This window comes from Hypomesus nipponensis, chromosome 7 (genome assembly GCF_054491055.1).
Source record: "Hypomesus nipponensis isolate SF chromosome 7, ASM5449105v1, whole genome shotgun sequence".
NCBI classification, from domain to species: domain Eukaryota; kingdom Metazoa; phylum Chordata; class Actinopteri; order Osmeriformes; family Osmeridae; genus Hypomesus; species Hypomesus nipponensis.
Window position 1 is genome coordinate 935,190 of NC_140367.1, and position 22,700 is coordinate 957,889.

The 22,700-nt window shown below is 50.2% G+C and overlaps 1 protein-coding gene across 5 annotated transcripts; it reads right to left on the reverse strand.

Annotated features, from left to right (window-relative positions):
- Window positions 1-525: 525 nt before the first annotated feature.
- On the reverse strand, window positions 526-19,372 carry gramd4a (GRAM domain containing 4a). 5 transcript variants are annotated; one of them, XM_084701582.1, is made up of 20 exons: window positions 19,031-19,371; window positions 16,774-16,975; window positions 12,770-12,887; window positions 8,701-8,821; window positions 8,275-8,336; window positions 7,845-7,968; window positions 7,050-7,075; window positions 6,727-6,818; window positions 6,545-6,636; window positions 6,304-6,352; window positions 6,118-6,189; window positions 5,388-5,431; window positions 4,719-4,828; window positions 4,299-4,456; window positions 3,517-3,534; window positions 2,232-2,376; window positions 2,059-2,152; window positions 1,770-1,860; window positions 1,595-1,663; window positions 526-1,454 (listed from the first exon to the last, which is right to left on the reverse strand). In XM_084701582.1, the coding sequence occupies exons 1-20, from the start codon at window positions 19,057-19,059 to the stop codon at window positions 1,344-1,346; spliced, it is 1,827 nt and encodes a 608-aa protein (XP_084557708.1). In that variant the 5' UTR covers window positions 19,060-19,371; the 3' UTR covers window positions 526-1,343. The 5 variants fall into 5 exon arrangements, with proteins under 5 accessions (XP_084557708.1, XP_084557705.1, XP_084557709.1 ...); XM_084701579.1 differs by lacking the exon at window positions 7,050-7,075 and having other exon boundaries at window positions 6,727-7,018; window positions 19,031-19,372; XM_084701583.1 differs by lacking the exon at window positions 3,517-3,534 and having other exon boundaries at window positions 19,031-19,369.
- Between the last annotated feature and the right edge of the window lie 3,328 nt (window positions 19,373-22,700).

Here is a 22,700-nt window from a genome sequence, read left to right on the forward strand (position 1 = left end):
CTAGTAAAGCACATCCCAGAAACACCCTCGGTCAATTTACAAAAACACAGGAAGTGATGAAAGCTTAGTTTGGCGTTCCAACCCCACTGCTGTCTGGGAGGGAAGGTCCAGCTTCCATCCCAGACTGGACAGAACACAGACATACTTCTGATGACCTGGTTACCCAAAGGTGAACACATGAACCGCAACATGACCTTTCACCTTCCAAGGTCATGTGATCATTCCTCCCGGGGGTCCAGGGAGTTGTGAGACGAGCGACCGGTAACGGTTTTAACGGTAAGGACACATGAAGACGGTTACCACAGAGATGAGCTGTGGTAGTTCTCACAGCCCAGTGCTCAGTTCTGACTGGAATAACACACACACACAAAAAAGCCTTAAAGGCACAATGTTCATTTCCACTGATAACGTCTGCACCTGTGCAGCTTTTGAAACGTAAAACCAATAACCTTGAACAGTTCCATGTTCAAGGGTTCCAGTTTTTCATTTGAATGGAAAATAAAACCCCAGAATGTACTTTTAGGAGAGAGAGAGAGAGAGAGAGAGAGAGAGAGAGAGAGAGAGAGAGAGAGAGAGAGAGAGAGAGAGAGAGAGAGAGAGAGAGAGAGGCATGAACACGACAATGTCTCTCTCCCACTGTCTCCCACAGCTGTTCTGCTGTAGTACCAGAGAGCTCTGAGGATGATCTGAGCCTGGACTATCCTCCTCTTCTACTGGGTGTTTGTTACCAAAACAACAACAATGTCTCGACAAAAGTAAAGGCATTTAAACACTCTTCACAACACACCAACCAGCAGGACAGACTGAAAGACACCTGTTGTGAAGCATACTGGCTGAGGTGAGCGTGTGTGTGTGTGCATAACTGTGTGTGTGTGTGTGTCTCCAGGGACAACAGCAGCAGGTTCCTAACTGAAAGGTTCTGTGTGGGTGCTAATGGATAAACAGTCACAGTGTACAGCACAACAGGAACGCAGTGACAGAACCAGAAAGAAGCAGGTGGAACCGTAACACTGACGTAACACAGGAAGCAGAACCGGTGAGACTACAGAGATCAGAGATTATCTGGTGAGTGTGAAAACACACACACACACACACACACACACTCACGGACAGTAAATGAGAAGGAACCAGGGAGATCCAGCCTCCAGCTAATGATGAGACATATTTGATATAAAAGTCCCTCTGACCCTCCTTGTCACACACACACACACACACACACACACACTCTCACTAACTCAGAGAGAGTGCACTATATCCTTCAAAGCAGGGAGATCCAGAGAGGGGGAGGGGGGTGCCGCAGATCTGAAGCCCATCCCGGGGCTCCCTCAGTGGGACACGGCCAGCTAGAGCTCAGGGTTCCCTGGAGGCCTGCTGGTGGTCATGATCTTCATGTACTGGGTGAAGATGGCCTCGAAAGCCTCGTCTCTGTGGATCATGGCTCCAAACACCAGGGGCTGGACACCACAGCAGGGGGAACGTCAACAGGACTGACTCGTCATGGACCAGATTGTTTTTTCCAATAAACTTATTTTTATACTTCAGAGATGGAAGAGGGGAAGAAAGAGGAGAGGAAGGAGGAGACAGATCCACCTACCTTCTGTGTGGAAGGAGTTGCTATGGAGATGCCCATCCCAGAACCAGGAAGAACAGACAGAACCTTGTACTGAGAGAAAGAAGTTACTAATGAAATTAGAAATCCACAAAAGGGGCAACACAAAGATGGCAGTATTAGATTAGGTGCAGGAGGAGTGACACAGACACACACACACCTTCTGTATGTCAGTGATGTCCACCAGCTTGATGACTTTATTCTTCTTAGAGGGACCAGATCTGGAGCTGGAGCTCTCAAAGCAGAGATAGCTGAACAGAGGAGAGGGGAGGGGGGAGAGCAGGAGGGGAGGGGGGAGGAGAGAAAGAGAGAGAGGTGGATACTGTAATTCCCTTTCTTTTGCCCATCACCAGGTACCCCTGACCCCTGTACTGACCCCTGACCCTGTACTGACCCCTGACCCCTGTACTGACCCCTGATCCTGTACTGACCCCTGACCCTGTACTGACCCTTCTGTGACGTAGAGCACTCCGTTTCTGATGTAGTCTGTTGGCATCTTCCTGTCTCTGTTGATCAGACAGCACCTCCAGCCGTTCTCACACACTACAGAAAGAGAGAGAGCATCGTTAGCACACACACACACAACACAGTCTCTGTGCCCTGCTGCAGTAACACGTCTCACCCGCCAGGGGGCGCTCTGTGTCCGGGAGGCTGAACACCTCGTGGAAGGCTCCCTTCTTGGTGCTGTGGGTGCGGGAGTTCTCTTCTTCTCTGGTCAGACCACACGGCACTGCAGCCAGACTGCTCCTGGACACCACCGGCTGGATCTGGAGACAGGAGGAGGAGGAGGGGGAGGAGAGGGAGGAGGAGGAAGAGAAGGGGGAGAGGGAGGAGGAAGAGGTGAGGAGGAGGAGGTGAGGAGGAGGAGGTGGGGAGGCGGAGGAGGAAGAAGAGGAGGAGGTGAAAGAGGAGGAGGAGGTGAGGAGAATGAAAAGACTTCATCATGTTCTTTGACTATGACAATATTCATGTCAACCAGGTACAACTCCTGTCTTCATCATCAATCTCATCAGCATCTTCATCGTGGAGCACCTTTGGAGGTGGCGCCTCGTGCAAAGCGCAGAGCAAGTCCCCTTCTAGCCCCACACACACAACACACACACACACACACACTGTTAGTGTGGACGTCTAGAAATCCCCCTTCTCTACTCTCACTGGCTCCCTCTGCAGGTGGGGAGGGGCATGGCGTGGAGTCAATGCGCTGGGGGTGGGTGGGGGGGGGGGGGGGGGCGGGGGGCTACAGATAACCATTCAGCCAATGAGGGCATGCTGCTGGATGCTGGGACTTCCTGTTAGCATGCTCTGGCAAGCAAGGCCCCCTGGGAAGGATGTTAGTATACACTTGTTAATATGCACCTGTTACTAGTATACACTTGTTAATATGCACCTGTTACTAATATACACTTGTTAATATGCATCTGTTACTAGGAGATTATATATATTATATATAGATGAAGAACAGTGTCTTTAGAAAATCTTACCAGATGATTTTCCTTGAGGGTGAGAAAGGATTGATCTGACAGAGTTAGATGAGAACAAAGTACTAAAATATAGTTCTAGAGGAGTTGTATGGTTCTAGTTTGGTCTAGTCCAGGTCTTCAAGGGTTCTAGGCTAGTCCTTGGGGATGGAACATCATTCTAGAACAGTTCCTGAGGTATGTTCTAGTCTAGTCAAGGTGTGCTAAGAGCCTATTTAGTCCTTGTTAAAGGTACATTGTTCTAGAGTCTATAGCGAGGGTTCTAATCTACTCCAGGTATAACCCTACAGGATTGAAACATCTGTACTTCCACAAGGGCTACCAACTCTGTCCCACCCACACACACACACAAACACACATACACGCACACACACCCAGTCTGAGGTAAGCTGGTGCACACACAGGTACTAGGTAACAGTCTCTCCCTACCTTCTCACAAGCAGACAGCTGAGAGAGAAAAACAGAACACGTGGCGGTCACTACAGCCCCCACACCCATACACACACACACCCACACACACACAGTAGAACACACACACTTTTTTCTCCTTATCCCTCTCGCTGTGTTCTTCCCTCTCCCCTTATTCCTCCCTCCCTTTGTCTCTCTCCCTCCATACCTGTCCCTTTTTCTCTCTCTCTCTCTCTCTCTCTCTCTCTCTCTCTCTCTCTCTCTCTCTCTCTCTCTCTCTCTCTCTCTCTCTCTCTCTCTCTCTCTCTCTCTCTCTCTCCTCCTCTCTCCCCCACCTCTCTCTCCCCCCCACCTCTCTCTCTCCCCCCCACCTCTCTTTCCCCTCTCTCTCTCTACCCCTCCCTCCCTCTCTCCCCTGCCTGCCTCTCTCCCCTCCCTCCCTCCCTCCCTCCCTCCCTCCCTCCCTCCCTCCCTCCCTCCCTCCCTCCCTCCCTCCCTCCCTCCCTCTCTCCCCTCCCTCCCTCCCTCCCTCCCTCCCTCTCTCCCCTCCCTCCCTCCCTCCCTCCCTCCCTCCCTCCCTCTCTCCCCTCCCTCCCTCCCTCCCTCCCTCTCTCCCCTCCCTCCCTCCCTCCCTCCCTCCCTCTCGCTCTCCCCTCTCTCTCCCTCCCCCGCTTCTCTTCCTCTCTCGGGTGGTCTCAGTCTAATCTGTATCAGATGATTACATTTGTATACGTGTGTGTGTGTGTGCATGTGTCTGTGTGTGTATGTGCTTGGTGTATGTGCTTGCTGTGTGTGTGTCTCACCCTCCGGGACCCCACGGTGGCATTGGAGCGCTCTTTCAGCTGGGGGTCTGTGGGCAGCAGGTTCCACACCATGTAGGGAGTGTCGTACTTGTCTCTCAGCTTGGGACAGCTCTTAAACAGGAAGTCAACGATGAAGAACTTGACCCCAGCATACAGGCCTGGCGGAGGGAGGGAGGGGGTAAGATACAGTAAGACACAGTAAGACACAGTAAGATACTGTAAGATACAGTAAGTTAGGTCAATAGGAATTGAAAGAGAGAAAGAGGGATTGTCTGTGTGACCATAGATTCACTTTAAACAGGATTAAATATTCACAATGTTAAGGAATACTCTGGGCTGTGTGTGTGTGTAAGAGACAGAAAGAGTGTTTGTGAGAGACTGTGTGTGTCTCTGTGTGTGTGCCTGCCTGTGTGTCCTCACCCATCATGAAGCCCACCAGTTTGTAGGGCAGCAGACAGGAGGAGATGAAGGCCACCCACAGAGCCACGTAGAGCTTCTGGGTGATCTCTGGCTGCACCCACATGAACAGGCTGACACACACACACACACACAAGCAGACCCACACACACACACAAGCAGACCCACACACACACACACACAAGCAGACCCACACACACACACACGCAGGTACACACAGAAACACAAAGACACACCCAGAGAAAGAGGTAAGATCTGTTGTCTACAGGTCGTTTATTCTGTTGTCTACAGGTCGTTTATTCTGTTGTCTACAGGTCGTTTATTCTGTTGTCTACAGGTCGTTTATTCTGTTGTCTACAGGTCGTTTATTCTGTTGTCTACAGGTTGTTTATTCTGTTGTCTACAGGTAGTTATTCAGTGTTCATGGAGAGTCTAGACAGTCAGACACAAAGTTGTCATGTCTGCAATCTCTCACAATGTCTCATTCAACTGTATAATTATTCAATGATTTACTGACTATGATTCAATGATTTACTGACATTGATTACATTATTTGGTGACTCTGAAACAGTGATTCCATGACAGTGATTTTGTGATACAATGATTCATTAGTCAAGTGATTCAATATTCAAGTGATTCAGTGACACATGGTGGTGAATCACTCTGACTTACTTTTTGATTTTCTCCAAAACGTCGGACATCTTCCCAAAGAGGTTCTAGGACACGAGAAAAGATGTAAGCACCAAGTGACATCATCATGAACATCAAACACTGGGTTCCAGCAGGGACAGGATCTGGTCGGGTATCTAGGTAAGGTAGGTACATGGTGGGAGTATGGTAGGGTTAGGTAAGGTAGGTTAGGGTATATGGTGGGAGTATGGTCGGGTTAGGTAAGGTAGGTTAGGGTACATGGTGGGAGTATGGTCGGGTTAGGTAAGGTAGGTACATGGTGGGAGTATGGTAGGGTTAGGTAAGGTAGGTACATGGTGGGAGTATGGTCGGGTATCTAGGTAAGGTAGGTACATGGTGGGAGTATGGTCGGGTTAGGTAAGGTAGGTTAGGGTATATGGTGGGAGTATGGTCGGGTTAGGTAAGGTAGGTTAGGGTACATGGTGGGAGTATGGTCGGGTTAGGTAAGGTAGGTACATGGTGGGAGTATGGTAGGGTTAGGTAAGGTAGGTTAGGGTACATGGTGGGAGTATGGTCGGCTTAGGTAAGGTAGGTTAGGGTATATGGTGGGGTATATGGTAGGGTAAGGTAAGGTAGGTTAGGGTATATGGTGGGGTTAGGTAAGGTAGGTTAGGGTATATGGTGGGGTTAGGTAAGGTAGGTTAGGGTACACGGTGGGGTATATGGTAGGGTAAGGTTAGGTAGGTTAGGGTACATGGTGGGGTTAGGGTACCTGTGCTTTCTGCGCTACATCGAGGACCAGCTGGAACTTCTCAGACACGGTCAGGTCTTCCTTCGCAGGCTCCTACAGTTTACAACAAAACGGGTCACTGCACCACACCAGCACAGGAAGTAGAAATGTCCACTTCCTGTGGAGATATGGATGGACAGGAAGTGGAGTGACGCGAGTGTTTCTTACCACTGGCTCCGAGACTTCAGGTACAATACTCCACTGAATTCTCCATCCTCTGGAGAGAGAGATATATGGAGAATGAAACTTTGAACTTTCCAAAAGGATCAGCAAAACCCTGCTCCATTCTAGTAACATCATCATCACATTACCACATCTCAAAGTGATGACGTCAGGACATGGTCACGTGACCCGGGGGGGGGGGGGGGGGGTGTTACGTGGTCACGTGACCTGTGGTCACCATGGTTACCTGGAGATGAGGTAGTTGAGGGAGAGCCTCAGGATGGCCAGGAACAGCAACATGGGGATGGCCCAACCATGCCACGCCGCGTTCATGTAGATCTGACACACACACACACACACACGTAAAGTAACAAGAGAGGGAGGGTAACAGGAGAGACAGAGAGAGTAACAGGATAGAGAGATACTCACGATGAATGCAAAAGCAGAGGTGTAGACAGAGTGCCAGTTGGACAGGGCTGACAGGTTCCTCATGAAGTTGGTGACCGGACGAGCCCCTCGCTCTGAAACAGGCAGGCCGGGTGAGAGACTGCCTCTGGAGGCAGGCCCGGTGACAGACTGCCTCTGGAGGCAGGCCCGGTGACAGACTGCCTCTGGAGGCAGGCCCGGTGACAGACTGCCTCTGGAGGCAGGCCCGGTGACAGACTGCCTCTGGAGGCAGGCCCGGTGACAGACTGCCTCTGGAGGCAGGCCGGGTGAGAGACTATATGATGAACACAGGAAGAGGTACTTACTGAGTCGTCTCATGTTCTCTGTTAACCTGGGAGTTTAGAGAGCAGAGAGAGAGTTACAAACATGCTCTCTGTTACCCTGGGAGTTTAGAGAGCAGAGAGAGAGTTACAAACATGCTCTCTGTTACCCTGGGAGTTTAGAGAGCAGAGAGAGAGTTACAAACATGCTCTCTGTTACCCTGGGAGTTTAGAGAACAGAGAGAGAGTTACAAACATGCTCTCTGTTAACCTGGGAGTTTAGAGAGCAGAGAGAGAGTTACAAACATGCTCTCTGTTAACCTGGGAGTTTAGAGAGCAGAGAGAGAGTTACAAACATGCTCTCTGTTACCCTGGGAGAGGAGAGAGCAGAGAGAGAGAGAGAGAGAGAGAGAGAGAGAGAGAGAGAGAGAGAGAGAGAGAGAGAGAGAGAGAGAGAGAGAGAGAGAGAGAGAGAGAGAGAGAGAGAGAGAGAGAGAGAGAGAGAGAGAGAGAGAGAGAGAGAGAGAGAGAGACATGCTCTCTGTCTGGGGAGAAAGCACAAACAGCAGACTAGAGGGTGCAGGTTCAAACCCTCCTAGTATGTTCTGGATAAAGGCATCACTAGCAGGAGAGCTCTGGACATGACGATGCAGTTCTCCTGGCCCACCAGCAGAGAGCAGAAACACTGTGATACACAGCAGGCTGGAGATCCAGACCAACTGACCTGTCTGTCTGTCTGTCTCTGAAAACACACACCACATGCTCTCCTCTCTCTCTCTGTTTCTTTTTTTCTCCCTCCCCCTGCCCTCCCCCCTGCCCCCCCCCCCCCCTCCTCCTCACCTCTTGGCACTGAGTGGCTCCTCAGTCTCCACAGTGCTCTCCTCTGGCTGGAAGTGGAAGTCCTCCATGTAAACACCCACACGCTCACACAGCCACTTCTGCAGCCGCGAGCACACACCCTCCCCTACAGGCAGAGAGAGGGGGGGACAGTGACAGAGAGAGGGGGGAGATATGGTTAGCTCAACCAGTTAACAGTGTTTCAATCAGGTTTAATAGCAGACTCCCATTAACCTAAATTAGTCACCAAGCCCCCCCCCCCCACACACACACACACACACACACATGCTTTTTGTAGCACCGAGGGCTGTCTGCCCTAGATGAGTTGATCTACAATGTAGCCCATTTCCATAAATACCACCCTCCATTCCACCCATCTGCAAATATAGTTTGACCGCTTGGTTGACACACACACACACACACACACACTTACCTGCACCATTGGCAGAGGGGGGCGGGGCTTTCCTGGGGGGGAGGGGCGGGGAGTCTTCCAACCTAACACAAACACACACATACATACACACACACAGGCTCCTTGAGGAATTGTGCCATCAGGCTGTTGACAAGTCTAAATATAATCAGAGACAAGGACGGAGGGAGGGAGGGAGGGAGGGAGGGAGGGAGGGAGGGAGGGAGGGAGGGAGGGAGGGAGGGAGGGAGGGAGGGAGGGAGGGAGGGAGGGAGGGAGGGAGGGAGGGAGGGAGGGAAGGAGGGAGGGAGGGAGCAGGGGAGGGGGCAGGGGAGAGAGAGAGGGAGGGAGGGAGGGGAGGGGGCAGGGGAGAGAGAGAGGGGGAGAGGGAGGGGAGGGGGCAGGGGAGAGAGAGAGGGGGAAAGAAGAGAGATGGATCATCTCTGTCACCTGGATTTGAGGACCTCGTTCATCTTCTGTTCCAGGTCCAGTCTTCGTCCTCTCTCTCTCTCCAGCTCCTGTTTCAGGGTGTCAACATTGACCTCCTCCCTTAACTTCCTCAGCTCCTCCTCTGGGGCACACACAGACACACACACCCCCATCATCATCATCATCATCATTATTATTATAGTCGTTACTATGACATCGTCATCATCTGTGTGTGTGTGAGGGAGAGTGTGTGTGTGTGTGTGTGTGTGTGTGACAGAGGCTGCAGGGTCAGGGTGGGTTAAGTAGCTTAGTGTTGTCCTGCTAGTAAGCCTATTAGAAACACAGCTGACTGGAGAACTGCATTGTGGGATAGCAGAGTTGACACACCTCTGGGTTTGACATTCCTAAGATTATCCCTCCACCCCTCTCTTCTTTTCATTCCTGTCCTCTACTCCATCTCTCTCCTCTCATCCCTCTCTCCTCCCTGTTGTCTTCTTCATCTCTCTCCCCTTCTCCATTCCTCTCTCCTCTCCTCCATCCCTCTCTCCTCTCCTCCATTCCTCTCTCCTCTCCTCCATCCCTCTCTCCTCTCCTCTCCTCTCCTCCATTCCTCTCTCCTCTCCTCCATTCCTCTCTCCTCTCCTCCATCCCTCTCTCCTCTCCTCTCCTCTCCTCCATCCCTCTCTCCTTTCCTCCATCCCTCTCTCCTCTCCTCCATTCCTCTCTCCTCTCCTCCATCCCTCTCTCCTCTCCTCCATCCCTATCTCCTCTCCTCCATCCCTCTCTCCTCTCCTCCATTCCTCTCTCCTCTCCTCCAACCCTCTCTCCTCTCCTCCATTCCTCTCTCCTCTCCTCCATCCCTCTCTCCTCTCCTCCATTCCTCTCTCCTTTCCTCCATCCCTCTCTCCTTTCCTCCATCCCTCTCTCCTTTCCTCCATCCCTCTCTCCTCTCCTCCATCCCTCTCTCCTCTCCTCCATCCCTCTCTCCTTTCCTCCATCCCTCTCTCCTCTCCTCCATGTCTTCCTGCTAACTGAGGGAGTCTTCAGACAGTCACGCACTGTTAGTCCTCATGTCATCATCTGACCACCAGCTACACAGAGGCTCCACACACACACACACACACACACACACACATATGCAAACGGAGATAGCAAGAAATAGAGAGATATAGAAGATATAGAACAAGATCGATAGAGATTTAAGATAAATACAGATAGAGATAGAGAGAGAGAGAGAGAGAGAGAGAGAGAGAGAGAGAGAGAGAGAGAGAGAGAGAGAGAGAGAGAGAGAGAGAGAGAGAGAGAGAGAGAGAGAGAGAGAGAAAGAGTTAGCTTTCTTACTCAGGCTGCTCTTGTGACTCTTGATCCTGCCAGCTACTCCATCAAACAGCAACTCTAAATCCTGGTTACTGAAGTCCATCTCTCACACACACACACACACATACACATACACCAGCCCAGCTCCAGTCCTGCGGCTCCTCTGGCTCCTCTGCATCCAGGAGATCATGTAGCTGTGATCATATCCATCCCAGCAGCACAGCAGCACATGTGGTCGTCCTGAGCTGTCTGGGGCTGCTGCTTCGGACGGCAGCCAGACCTACTGAGGTCAGCCCAGCACAGCCTAGCCCAGCACACACATACTGTGGTCATTGTGCGTGTGTTTGTGTGAATGTATGTGTAATCTGCAGTTTAAGAACACAGATGAAAGCTAAAGTACAGTGTGAGCTGTGCTTCTCTTTAGCGCTGAGACAAAGACTCCTTTATCAGAGAAACCTGCTGCCTGCTCTCTCTCTCTCTCTCTCTCTCTCCCTGGCCTCTCTCTCTCTCCCTGGCCTCTCTCTCTCTCTCCCTGGCCTCTCTCTCCCTGGCCTCTCTCTCTCCCTGGCCTCTCTCTCTCCCTGGCCTCTCTCTCTCCCTGGCCTCTCTCTCTCTCTCCCTGGCCTCTCTCTCTCTCCCTGGCCTCTCTCTCTCTCTCCCTGGCCTCTCTCTCTCCCTGGCCTCTCTCTCTCCCTGGCCTCTCTCTCTCCCTGGCCTCTCTCTCTCCCTGGCCTCTCTCTCTCTCCCTGGCCTCTCTCTCTCTCCCTGGCATCTCTCTCTCTCTCCCTGGCCTCTCTCTCTCTCCCTGGCCTCTCTCTCTCCCTGGCCTCTCTCTCTCTCTCCCTGGCCTCTCTCTCTCCCTGGCTTCTCTCTCCCTGGCCTCTCTCTCTCCCTGGCCTCTCTCTCTCCCTGGCCTCTCTCTCCCTGGCCTCTCTCTCTCCCTGGCCTCTTTCTCTCTCCCTGGCATCTCTCCCTGGCCTCTCTCTCTCCCTGGCCTCTCTCCCTCTCTCTCTGGCCTCTCTCTCTCATAGGGAGAACAGGAAGCAGCATAGCAGGGAGGGTACATGATGGAGTCGACCAGCCTCAGCTACACAGCCTTACATAATTTACACCATCATTGTGCTGTGTCCCTTATCACACACAACCCTGCAGCCAGAGAGCAGGGGAGGAGAGGGGAGGAGAGGGGGAGCAGGGGAGGAGAGGGGGAGGAGAGGGGGAGGAGAGAAGAGGAGGAGAGGGGGAGGAGAAGAGGAGAGGGGAGGAGAGGAGGGGAGGAGAGGGGGAGAGGGGGAGAGGGGGAGCAGGGGAGGACAGGGGGAAGAGAGGAGGAGAGGGAAAGGGGAAAAGCAGGAGAGAGAGAAGATGAGAGAGGGAGAGAGAAAGGGGAGAGGAAGAGATGGAGAGGGAGAGGGAGGCGGAGAGAGGGGGGAGGAAGAGATAAAGATGGAGAGAGAGGCGAAAAGACAAGGGAGGAAGATGTTTTCCTGTGTGTTCTACTGTGTGGGTGTACACTGCTACCATGTGTGTGGAGGTAGCAAAGAGCTCCTCATGCTACAGGCTGTACCTACCTACCATACGCAACACAACCCTACCTAACAAAGTACTCTCTGTCCCTGCTCACACAATCCTATTACCCGGCAGTGTTGCTGACGTGGGGAGAGAGAGCTGTTCTGACTGAGAACTACAGACCTGCTGTCTGACAACAAACACTTCCGTAAGAGTTCTATAACCCTGCATGACCTTGTCTATCAGAGAGGAGAGGAGAGAGGAGGGGAGGAAGGAGGACAGGAGAGGGTAGGAGGAGGAAAAGGAGGGAGGAGAGGAAGGAGGACAGGAGAGGGTAGGAGGAGGAAAAGGGGGGGAAGAGAGGAGATAATAGTTAATGGATTCTCATGGTCCAGTGCTGCCACAAATAGCAGAAAGATAGAAAATGGGGAAAGAGAGAGAAAGCAAGAGAGGAAGGGAGAGAACGACAAGAGCTTGTTCGATGAAGTCTAAGAGAACATGGATTCCCTCTCAGTGTGCGTTCTCAACCTAGCATGTCCTCTCTCTCCACAAAATCCAACACATGGCAGCTCAACATAGAGCAGCTCAACATAGAGCAGCTCAACATAGAGCAGCTCAACATAGAGCAGCTCAACATAGAGCAGCTCAACATAGAACAACTCAAGATAGAGCAGCTCAACATAGAGCAGCTCAACATAGAACAGCTCAACATAGAGCAGCTCAACATAGAGCAGCTCAACATAGAACAACTCAACATAGAACAACTCAACATAGAGCAGCTCAACATAGAACAGCTCAACATAGAGCAGCTCAACATAGAGCAGCTCAACATAGAGCAGCTCAACATAGAGCAGCTCAACATAGAACAGCTCAACATAGAACAGCTCAACATAGAACAGCTCAACATAGAGCAGCTCAACATAGAGCAGCTCAACATAGAGCAGCTCAACATAGAACAGCTCAACATAGAGCAGCTCAACATAGAGCAGCTCAACATAGAACAGCTCAACATAGAACAACTCAACATAGAGCAGCTCAACATAGAGCAGCTCAACATAGAGCAGCTCAACATAGAACAGCTCAACATAGAACAACTCAACATAGAGCAGCTCAACATAGAGCAGCTCAACATAGAACAGCTCAACATAGAACAGCTCAACATAGAACAGCTCAACATAGAGCAGCTCAACATAGAGCAGCTCAACATAGAGCAGCTCAACATAGAGCAGCTCAACACATGGCCATCCGGGTGTAGTTGTTTACTCACGCAGGAAGTGCTTCTCCAGTAAGGCTATCTCTAGGTGACCCTTGACCTCGCTGAGACGGTCAGACTCAGTCCTCTGGAAGTCCTGGATGGCAGCAGCCATGAGAGCTCCTGAACCAGCCTGCACACACACACACACACATGCAGATACAGAAGAAAATGTTTTTTTAAAACATACACTACGAAAACACACTAAGCAAACACTATGAACTCACTCTAAGCAAACACACAATCAGAGATGGGAAATAACAAAGTACAAATACTTTGTTACTGTACTTAAGTATATTTTTCTGGTATCAGTATTTACTTCACAATTTATTTTTCAGACAACTTTTAACTTTCACTCCTTATATTTTTTAAACAAATATCTGTACTTTTACTTATTACATTTTAAAGCCAGGCTTGTTACTTATGTTTTAATCTGTATTTGGTGGCATGATCATTATTATTTATTTTTCCTGGCTATCACACACAGAAAAATAGCTGTTAGACTATGAAGCTACCATGGAGCAAGGCAGAAGGCAACAAGAAAAATAAGTTTTACTTTGTCATGTTGTGTGGAGAAAAAAAAAGTTTTGAAAAGTTGAAAAAATAATCTAAAAAAGGTTTGCCTCACTGATGAGGACTCCACTATACGCTATTGTACTCTATTGTACTCTATTGTACTCTATTGTACTCTATTGTACTCTATTGTACTCTGCTCTTCTTTAATCAACTCTGTTTTATGATTCTCTGTTCTCAATGGGAAGTCCTCCTGTGTCAAGTCTAACCCTAACCTCCTGTGTCAAGTCCTCCTGTCCTCTAATCTAAACAAATGTAAGACATTTTAAATACAAAATGAAGTTTGGAAAGGTCCCAAATATTTTTTGTTGAAAAAAGGTTTTGAAAAAGTGATGTTGTGTTGTCTTGTGTGTATCAGAAAGAGTTTCAATTTGTTTTCGATACATATGTGAGGTTGTCTCGGTCACGCAGTGGGCTAGTGACAATACACATATAGATTGGAGAATGTGCACTTTAACCTGCAGAAAGAGCAACATGCAGAAAACAGTATTAACGATGAGCTATGACCACATCACTTGCATGTTGTTATCCTGTGCCTTAAGTTGTGTAATGTGTACCGTTTAAGGACATGTTTTGGTGGTTACTATATTTGTACTGTCCAGCTCATGTATATAATGTCCATCTGAGAGACATGTTAGTCAGTCATGCCAACCACTCTGCCTGTTGTGGTGACCTGATCTGAACAGCTCGATTAATAAACAAAGTCAACTCTTTCATTGTGGTGCTTTCCTTGGCCCATCCTCCGACAGAATATCATCTAACAACTAGTAATGGCTACCTGGTTACTTTAGAACATGTCAGAGCCCACACTTCTTTACTTTAACTTGAGAGAAAGTGTACTGAGCACTTCAACTTTGACCTTTTAGAACATGAGTATCAGTACTTCTACCTGAGTATCTGTACTTCTGCACACAATATGCACACACTGTCCACTCAAACACACTCCACATACACACATCACAGTCAAGACACACCGCACTTCACACACACACCGCACACTCCACACCACACACACTATCAACACAAACACACTCTCAACACAAACACACTCAACACAAACACACTATCAACACAAACACACTATCAACATAAACACACTCTCAACACAAACACACTATCAACATAAACACACTCTCAACACAAACACACTATCAACACCACAGACGTGACTCACAGGGCTGGACGGTCTCCCTCCTGGGATGAAGAGCGAGGAGGAGAGGAATCCCTTCTGCCCTCTAATCTAGCAGCAACAACACTGATGACTCACAGCGCTGACTAAGGACGTCACACACAGCATGCAGGCGGGTGTGTGTGCGTGCGCGTGTGCAAACGAGACAGAGGAATAGCTGAAGAAAAGACAAGATGAACTAAGGAAAAATAGATGGAGAGGAGATTGACGATAGAAAAATAACGGCAGAGTGAGACGGAGGGAGGACAGGAGAGGAGGAGGGGAGGAAGAGGAGGGGAATGAGAGGAGAGGGGGGAAGGAAGGAGAGGAAGGGGGGAGAGGAGAGAGAGCTGCAGTTGCTTGTGTGAGCCAATGCAGGTTCAGCATACCAGCGATCAAGAGTAGGGTGTCCCTTTAACTGACACACACACACACACACACACTCTGCAGCAGCTTTCCTCCCTGCAGCCAGCCAGCCACACACACAGCAGGTCTCATTGTATTGTTCTGTAATCTTTAATATCAAGACAGAGAGAGAGAGAGAGAGAGAGAGAGAGAGAGAGAGAGAGAGAGAGAGAGAGAGAGAGACTCCTTGTTTAGGAGACATCAAACAGAGCTTTCAGGGTTCTCAGAGAATGTAGAAATTATAGTGTGACAGAGGAAGAGAGAGGGGGAGGGAGGGAGAGGGGGAGGAGGGAGAGGAGGGTGACAGAGGGAGAGAGAGAGTTCCAAGGGGAGAAGCATCTCTCAGAGAATGTGTGTGTGTTGGTAGCTGGGTTATTCTTGGTTTTCTGACTGTGACTCACCAGTGCTGTACTGAGGGTGATATTTATCCCTATCTCTGACAGAGAAGGCATACACAGACAGGAACAAGATACACACACTTACACACACAACCTGTTTGTATATTCCCACACAGACACTCCCAGACATGTCTTGCCCCTGCAGTCTCAGAATCCTAACCCTCACCCTCACCCTCACTCTCACCCTAACCCTAACCCTAACCCTCACCTTAACCCTACACTGAGGAAGAGCAAGGAGTATGTAGTGTCATGCTCCCTTCCTCCCTCCCCTCATCCCTCCCTCCTCTCATCCCTCCTTCCCTCCCCTCATCCCTCCATCCCCTCATCCCTCCCTCCCCTCATCCCTCCCTCCCTCCATCGCTCCCTCCCCTCATCCCTCCCTCCCCTCATCCCTCCCTTCATCCCTCCTTCCCCTCATCCCTCCCTCCCCTCATCCTTCCCTCCCTCCCCTCATCCCTCCCTGCCCTCATCCCTCCCTCCCCTCATCCCTCCCTTCATCCCTCCTTCCCCTCATCCCTCCCTCCCCTCATCCTTCCCTCCCTCCCCTCATCCCTCCCTGCCCTCATCCCTCCCTGCCCTCATCCCTCCATTCCCTGTAGTCAGAGCAGCAGGAGTGGGCACATGAGTGAGTAAACACATGTGTTCATTAACCAGCTTCCTGTAATCCTCTCGACCAATGATGAAGCTCATTAGAGTAGCCAGGGAACACACACACTCTTACTCACACACGTGCACACACCTCTCACACACGTGCACACACCTCTCTCACACGTGCACACACCTCTCACACACGTGCACACACCTCTCTCACACGTGCACACACCTCTCACACATGTGCACACACCTCTCACACGTACACACACCTCACACACACGTGCACACACCTCTCACACACGTGCACACACCTCTCACACGTGCACACACCTCTCACACACGTGCACACACCTCTCTCACACGTGCACACACCTCTCACACACGTGCACACACCTCTCACACGTGCACACACCTCTCACACACGTGCACACACGTGCACACACCTCTCTCACACGTGCACACACCTCTCACACACGTGCACACACCTCTCACACGTGCACACACCTCTCACACACGTGCACACACCTCACACACACGTGCACACACCTCTCACACACGTGCACACACCTCTCTGTTGTGTACTTGTATTGATGCTGGATTGATAGAAAGGTCAAAACTCACTTCCGAGAAGAAAACACGCGAGTCAACACCACAAGTCTGTGTGTGTGTGATTGTGTATTTGCCAGTCAAACCTTTGTGAGAAACATCAAAGGTAAAAAGGCCCAGCATGCAATGCCCAACACACAATCATCCCAGCCCTTAACCTGCCTGACACACACACACTCATAGACACACACAGACTCTTTCACACACACACTCATAGACACACACAGACTCTTTCACACACACACTCATAGACTCACACACACTCACTCACTTACAGGATCTCTCAGGTCTTCCGCCTCTCTGGGAGGGGGGCGTGTCCTAGGGGGCGTGTCCTCGTTGTCGGAGGCGTTGGGCGACTCGGCCAGGTCCAGGATGTCGTCCCTCTTGTTTCCTCTGAAGCGGATCTTGTCCAGGCGCTTCAGCATGGTGCTCAGCCAGGCCCGGCCCGGCCTTACCTTGACATGGTGTACGGCAAGCCTGCAGGGACACACACAGCTGCTCACACACCTGCTCACACACCTGAGGGCAGTCGCTTTGTCAGACTCCTGTGCCTCCCTCACACACTGGCCCCCCTCACACACTGGGCCCCCCTCACACACTGGGCCCCCCTCACACACTGTGCCTCCCTCACACACTGGGCCTCCCTCACACACTGGGCCCCCTCACACACTGGGCCCCCTCACACACTGGGCCCCCCTCACACACTGGGCCCCCCTCACACGCTGGGGCCCCCTCACACACTGGGGCCCCCTCACACACTGGGCCCCCCTCACACACTGGGCCCCCCTCACACACTGGCCCCCTTCACACACTGGGCCCCCCTCACACACTGGGGCCCCCTCACACACTGGGCCCCCCTCACACGCTGGGGCCCCCTCACACACTGGGGCCCCCCTCACACACTGGGGCCCCCTCACACACTGGGCCCCCCTCACACACTGGGCCCCCCTCACACGCTGGGGCCCCCCTCACATACTGGGCCCCCCTCACACACTGGGCCCCCCTCACACACTGGGCCCCCCTCACACGCTGGGGCCCCCTCACACACTGGGCCCCCCTCACACACTGGGCCCCCCTCAAACACCTGCTGTGGTGTGTGAAAAACACACACACTGATACAGTCAAGATTGTACAACTTTACTGTCAGAACAGGAGGGTCTTGATGCAAACTCCCACAGTCACACTCATACACACACACACACACACAGAAGCGAGCTGCTCTCTGTAGCTTTCAGCTGGACCTAATCCATGACTTGATCCATTCAGCTGAACACACAGCTCTATCCCTCAACACAATATCATCACTCTCACTAATGGATGGAGGAGAATGGGTCATACCAACAGGAGACGCAACACACACACGCTACCACACACACTCCACGCATACACACACCACACAAACACATCCTGCTAACCTGAAAGGCTTTCACTCCTAACTCATTAAGATTTAACAGACTCTGGATAAAGAGACCAGCTGAGTGACTCTGATGACACAACATGACTTCCTTCTCTGTAGCACACCTCACAGGAGACTTAACCCTGCCTGACCCCAGCTCTGACCCTGACCCTATTCCTGACCCCTAACCCAAGATCCAACCCTGACCCTATTCCTGACCCATAACCCCACCTCCAACCCTGACCCTATTCCTGACCCCTAACCCCACCTTCAACCCTGACCCTATTCCTGGTCTAGGTGTGTCGGGGGAGTCATGAGTGTGTGAGCACGTTCACATATGTTGGGGTGGGAACCTAGTCAGAATGACACAGTGTGTGTGTGTGTGTGTGTGTGTGTGTGTGTGTGTGTGTGTGTGTGTGTGTGTGTGTGTGTGTACTTTGCTCCAGTCACCACCTCAGTTCTTGCTAGTTAGTCATGTTAAACCGTGCTGGGACTACAGTGTCAGCTGGGTCTGTCTGGTTGTTATGACCACCGCGCATGGTTTACAATCACAACCGAGGATTGAGCTCATCACCCGGCCTACAACTCTCCGTTAACCACGTTATCGTGGCTCCGTGACAGCTCCATTCCTACTGACACGACCGATCCTGCCCGCGTGCCTCAGGGACCGCGGCGGCGTTAAGGAGGCGACGGTGACTGTCATTTGTTTCGCTGTCAACAACGACAGCTTAGGCCTGAACTTAACCACGGCGTGTAAACAGCTTGTCGTTAATCAACATAACCCGCGATCACTGACACCGTGACAGTAGAGACTTTGCAGCATGCGTGAGCAACAGTCTGTCTCACAATGTTGAGTCCGCGGGGGGTTTCTATCACGGGACTCATTTGAACTATTAAACCTTGTCATGTGTTCCGCCTGTCAATACCGTTTTTCAGCTCGTTTTCACATCTGTCAACACATGATTAGACTACGCTGTAACATGCCATCAACTGTCATCATAAAATTGCCTACGACACATCTATTTATGAAAATATTCCTAATCCGCAGTTGGCATTAAATGACCTACCTAGTCTAAAACAAACAGGCCTTTTTAACACGATCAGTAAAATGATTATGTAAAAAAACGACACCTTACCCAGCACGTAAATCGTAGCGAAGTTTCATTAACACCGAGATTGTCTTCGGTTGTTCCCCCGTGCACCTGCTGATTTAAACAGCTCAAAACACCCCCGTCCTACCGTTAGCCCGCCTGCCACCACGAGCGCTTATTGTGCCATAAATGGTTGGAGACCTTCCATTGATATCGTCCTCTTCAGAAGACCAAAGCAACGGTTTGCCTCGGCCAGCCTCTGTTTGGTTTTCTGTAAATGCCAGTTGCCCCCTCGAGAATACCCCTGTCTCCGTGACTACGCCAGCACCGTTAGTTCTCGTTGCTCTCGTTAGTGTCATAGCACTCACACTCGCCTTTCACACACACACACACACACTCACTCACACGCATAAGATAAGCAGGAGGATTTCGTCAACGCCAGTGACTCCGTTCTTAAAGGAGACGCTGAGGACTTTTCCGAGTTTGTGATCCGGTATCAAACGCGGTTCGGTCCGTTTATAAACATAATCCTACCCTCACAGAAAAACGAACCGATACTAGCTTGATTCGGCAGGACATCTCTCAAATAACAGGATAGAGATGTTCAGTTAAAAAAGAAGCGCTTGAGCTACAGCTGGTTACAGTTTTTATTAGGCTTATTGAGTGATTGACTACATAGATGCACATGCTACTATAGGCCCTATACGTGTCTGACTGTGACTGTTGGGTTGTAGTAATGTGCCGGTGCAGAGCAAAACGAATATGTGAACAGAACTACCGTGGTAGGCCACATGATGTACATTCATTTACATTTAGTCATTTAGCAGACTCTCTTACCCAGAGAAACTTACAGTAAGTACAGAGACATTCTCCCCGAGGCAAGTAGGGTGAAGTGCCTTGCCCAAGGACACAACGTCATTTTGCACAGCCGGAAATCCAACCGGCAACCTTTGGATTAATAGCCACACTCACTAACCGCTCAGCCGTCTGAATAACCAGGATGGTGGCATGTAGACATTTAGTACAAGAATCTTGTAGGCCACAAGTGTGTGGATTCCCTTGTTGTTGAAAATATATATTGAGTTTAAAACATCGTAGATGGTGCATGTACAATCACAACACTGTCACCTGACTGGTATGGCTGGGAGAGAGGGGGAGGGGGTTAAGGGGGACAGAGAGGGAGAGATTTCCAGTCTAAAAGCCTTTATTGGGCTCTGCCAAAACAGACTGGGAGGGAGGGAGAGCGAGAGAGGATAGAATCAGATCTAGAGGAAGAGAGAGAGACAGAGAGACAGAGAGAGAGAGACAGAGAGGAAGAGAGAGAGAGGGAGAGAGAGAGAGACAGAGAGGAAGAGAGGGAGAGACAGAGAGGAAGAGATAGAGACAGAGAGGAAGAGAGAGAGACAGAGAGGAAGAGAGGGAGAGACAGAGAGGAAGAGAGAGAGACAGAGAGGGAGAGAGGGAGAGACAGAGAGGAAGAGAGAGAGACAGAGAGGAAGAGAGAGAGACAGAGAGGGAGAGACAGAGAGGGAGAGAGAGAGAGACAGAGAGGAAGAGAGGGAGAGACAGAGAGGAAGAGAGAGAGACAGAGAGGAAGAGAGAGAGACAGAGAGGAAGAGAGGGAGAGACAGAGAGGAAGAGAGAGAGACAGAGAGGGAGAGAGGGAGAGACAGAGAGAGGGAGGGGAATGAAGGGGAGGTGGAGAGAGAAGTAACAAGGGGAGGAAGACAGAAGGACAGTGATGAAAAGAGAGAAAGAAAGAGAGAGAAAGAGAGACATCTGCTCTATTCAAATAACACGAGAGCAAGTTCTACACTTTATATGGACAAGCAGTGCCCTTTGAGATTATACCAGATTAAGGAAAGATTTAAATCGAGATTTCATATCACCTTCTTTGCTATCCTCTTATCAGCTTATATTTCTGGCTAGACTATGTGCTCAAGCGGAAAAATAGTATACTTATTTCATTTAAATGTAGTAAGGAGATCTTAGTATGAATTTATCTTTACACAATGAAATTGTGTAACTCCTAAATTAATATGGTGTAAATGTTTACACCGACCAGTGCAGTAACCTAATGGTTTAGTAGCTGGAGAACTGGCTTAGTAGCTGGAGAACTGGTTTAGAAAATTACTGGAAATATTAAGATAACGTCACAGTACAGACTCAAGGTCAAACACACTGTGCCCCCCCCCCCCCCCACACACACACACACACACCCATGCCCCCGCCACACACACACCTTCCCTAAACCCCCACCCCACACTCATTAAACCAACTCTTAATCCCTAACCAGCCTTCCCTGATTGTTACATAATCATTCCTTACACAACTAACACTTGTCAATTATAGAAGAGCTTGGAGGGGAGGAGGGGTTGGAGGAGAGAAGGATGAGGGGAAGAGGGGTTGGAGGAGAGAAGGATGAGGGGAAGAGGGGTTGGAGGAGAGAGAGAAGGAGTGAAATGGGAAAGGGGAAAGGAAAGGGAAGAACAATTACTTATGGCATTGAAGGGATGGAGGGAGGGAGAGAGGAGGAGGAGCGGAGAGAGGAAAGAGAAGGTATAAAGGAATATGAATTAAAAATACAATCTGGTTTAAATGATTTCAATCTCAAAGTAACCAGTCGAAGATAACGACAGTTTTGTTAAAAATAAATAACCATTAAAATAAGGTATGTAGGCCTATACATCATTTGATTTTTAGCAATTCCACGAGACTACCACCAGGTGGCGCTGTATGATTCTTTATCAGCGAATGGACACTTGATTCTCCCTCGGCACCATCTCAACTGCTCCGCACCTGAATAATTCACGGTAACGGCAACGGCGGGGAGAGGCAGAGAGATGTGGTAGCCTAGATAAGAACGGAGAGTTTGGAGGAGAGTGGGAAGGAAAGATGACAGAAAACTAACGACGCTGTAAAGTCTGTGTAGTAGCCTAGGGCCTAGGCTATTTGAAAATTACTAGCCTAATAGAACTATCTTTTAATTATCCTCTTTGAGAAATTACCCCAAATATTGATACGTTTTTCAGCCATCTTGTTTACACGGCTAGCCTACCTGCCTGTCTACTACCTGCCTGCCTTCACGTGCCCCGGGGAGGTTGTGGTCGCCAAGGCGACGGTCGCGCCGTTGTCCATCCGTAACCTGACCCACTAAAAGAGGTTGCAGGCCCACTGTAACCTTTCCCGGAATCCGTTTATCCGCCCCGCTCTGAACTGTCATTGTGTCACTGTCTGAAAGATGGAGCCAAAAAGAATGTTATTTTCTATCTGTTAATACCGAGACGTCTTTATCTCGGAGAGTCAGGGATCGTGCCTGTTTCAGAAACAATTCAGATCTGCTCCAGAGGCAGAAGCGGCTTTAGATGAACTCCTTTCCCGTTGCTATTTTTTTTGGTGCTCTTTTGAAGCTCGGCGGTAAAGTGCCCTGGTCTAATCCGGACCAATTTGAAGACAGATTCCAGCTCACACCGAAACGTAATAAACGGCGGGAAGCTTACGGTGGAATGCAGGTCAGAGAGGCCGCGCGGACCGTACAGGGACAGCCTCGTGCTAACTACCCGAGCCTGTGATGTTGGAAGCTGGAAATGAGCCATGTCAAAAGTTTATCAGTGTTAACATCTGGTTTCTCTTTAGAAAGCGTCTAAAGACACACTTAAATCGTCTGGCAAATCTTAAAACTCGTCAATGATATAGGCGCTGTCCGTTATCTTGG

What these genes read in the sequence shown, in the direction of transcription:
- gramd4a (XM_084701579.1), bottom strand. Translation starts at nt 19,059, where the DNA reads ATGAAACTTCGCTACGATTTACGTGCTGG. An exon ending in CCTCTGCTTTTGCATTCATC is followed by an intron (nt 6,637 to 6,726) that starts GTGAGTATCTCT and finishes TGTGTGTGTCAG; the next exon opens with ATCTACATGAACGCGGCGTG. An exon ending in ACTGGTGGGCTTCATGATGG is followed by an intron (nt 4,457 to 4,718) that starts GTGAGGACACAC and finishes TCCCTCCGCCAG; the next exon opens with GCCTGTATGCTGGGGTCAAG.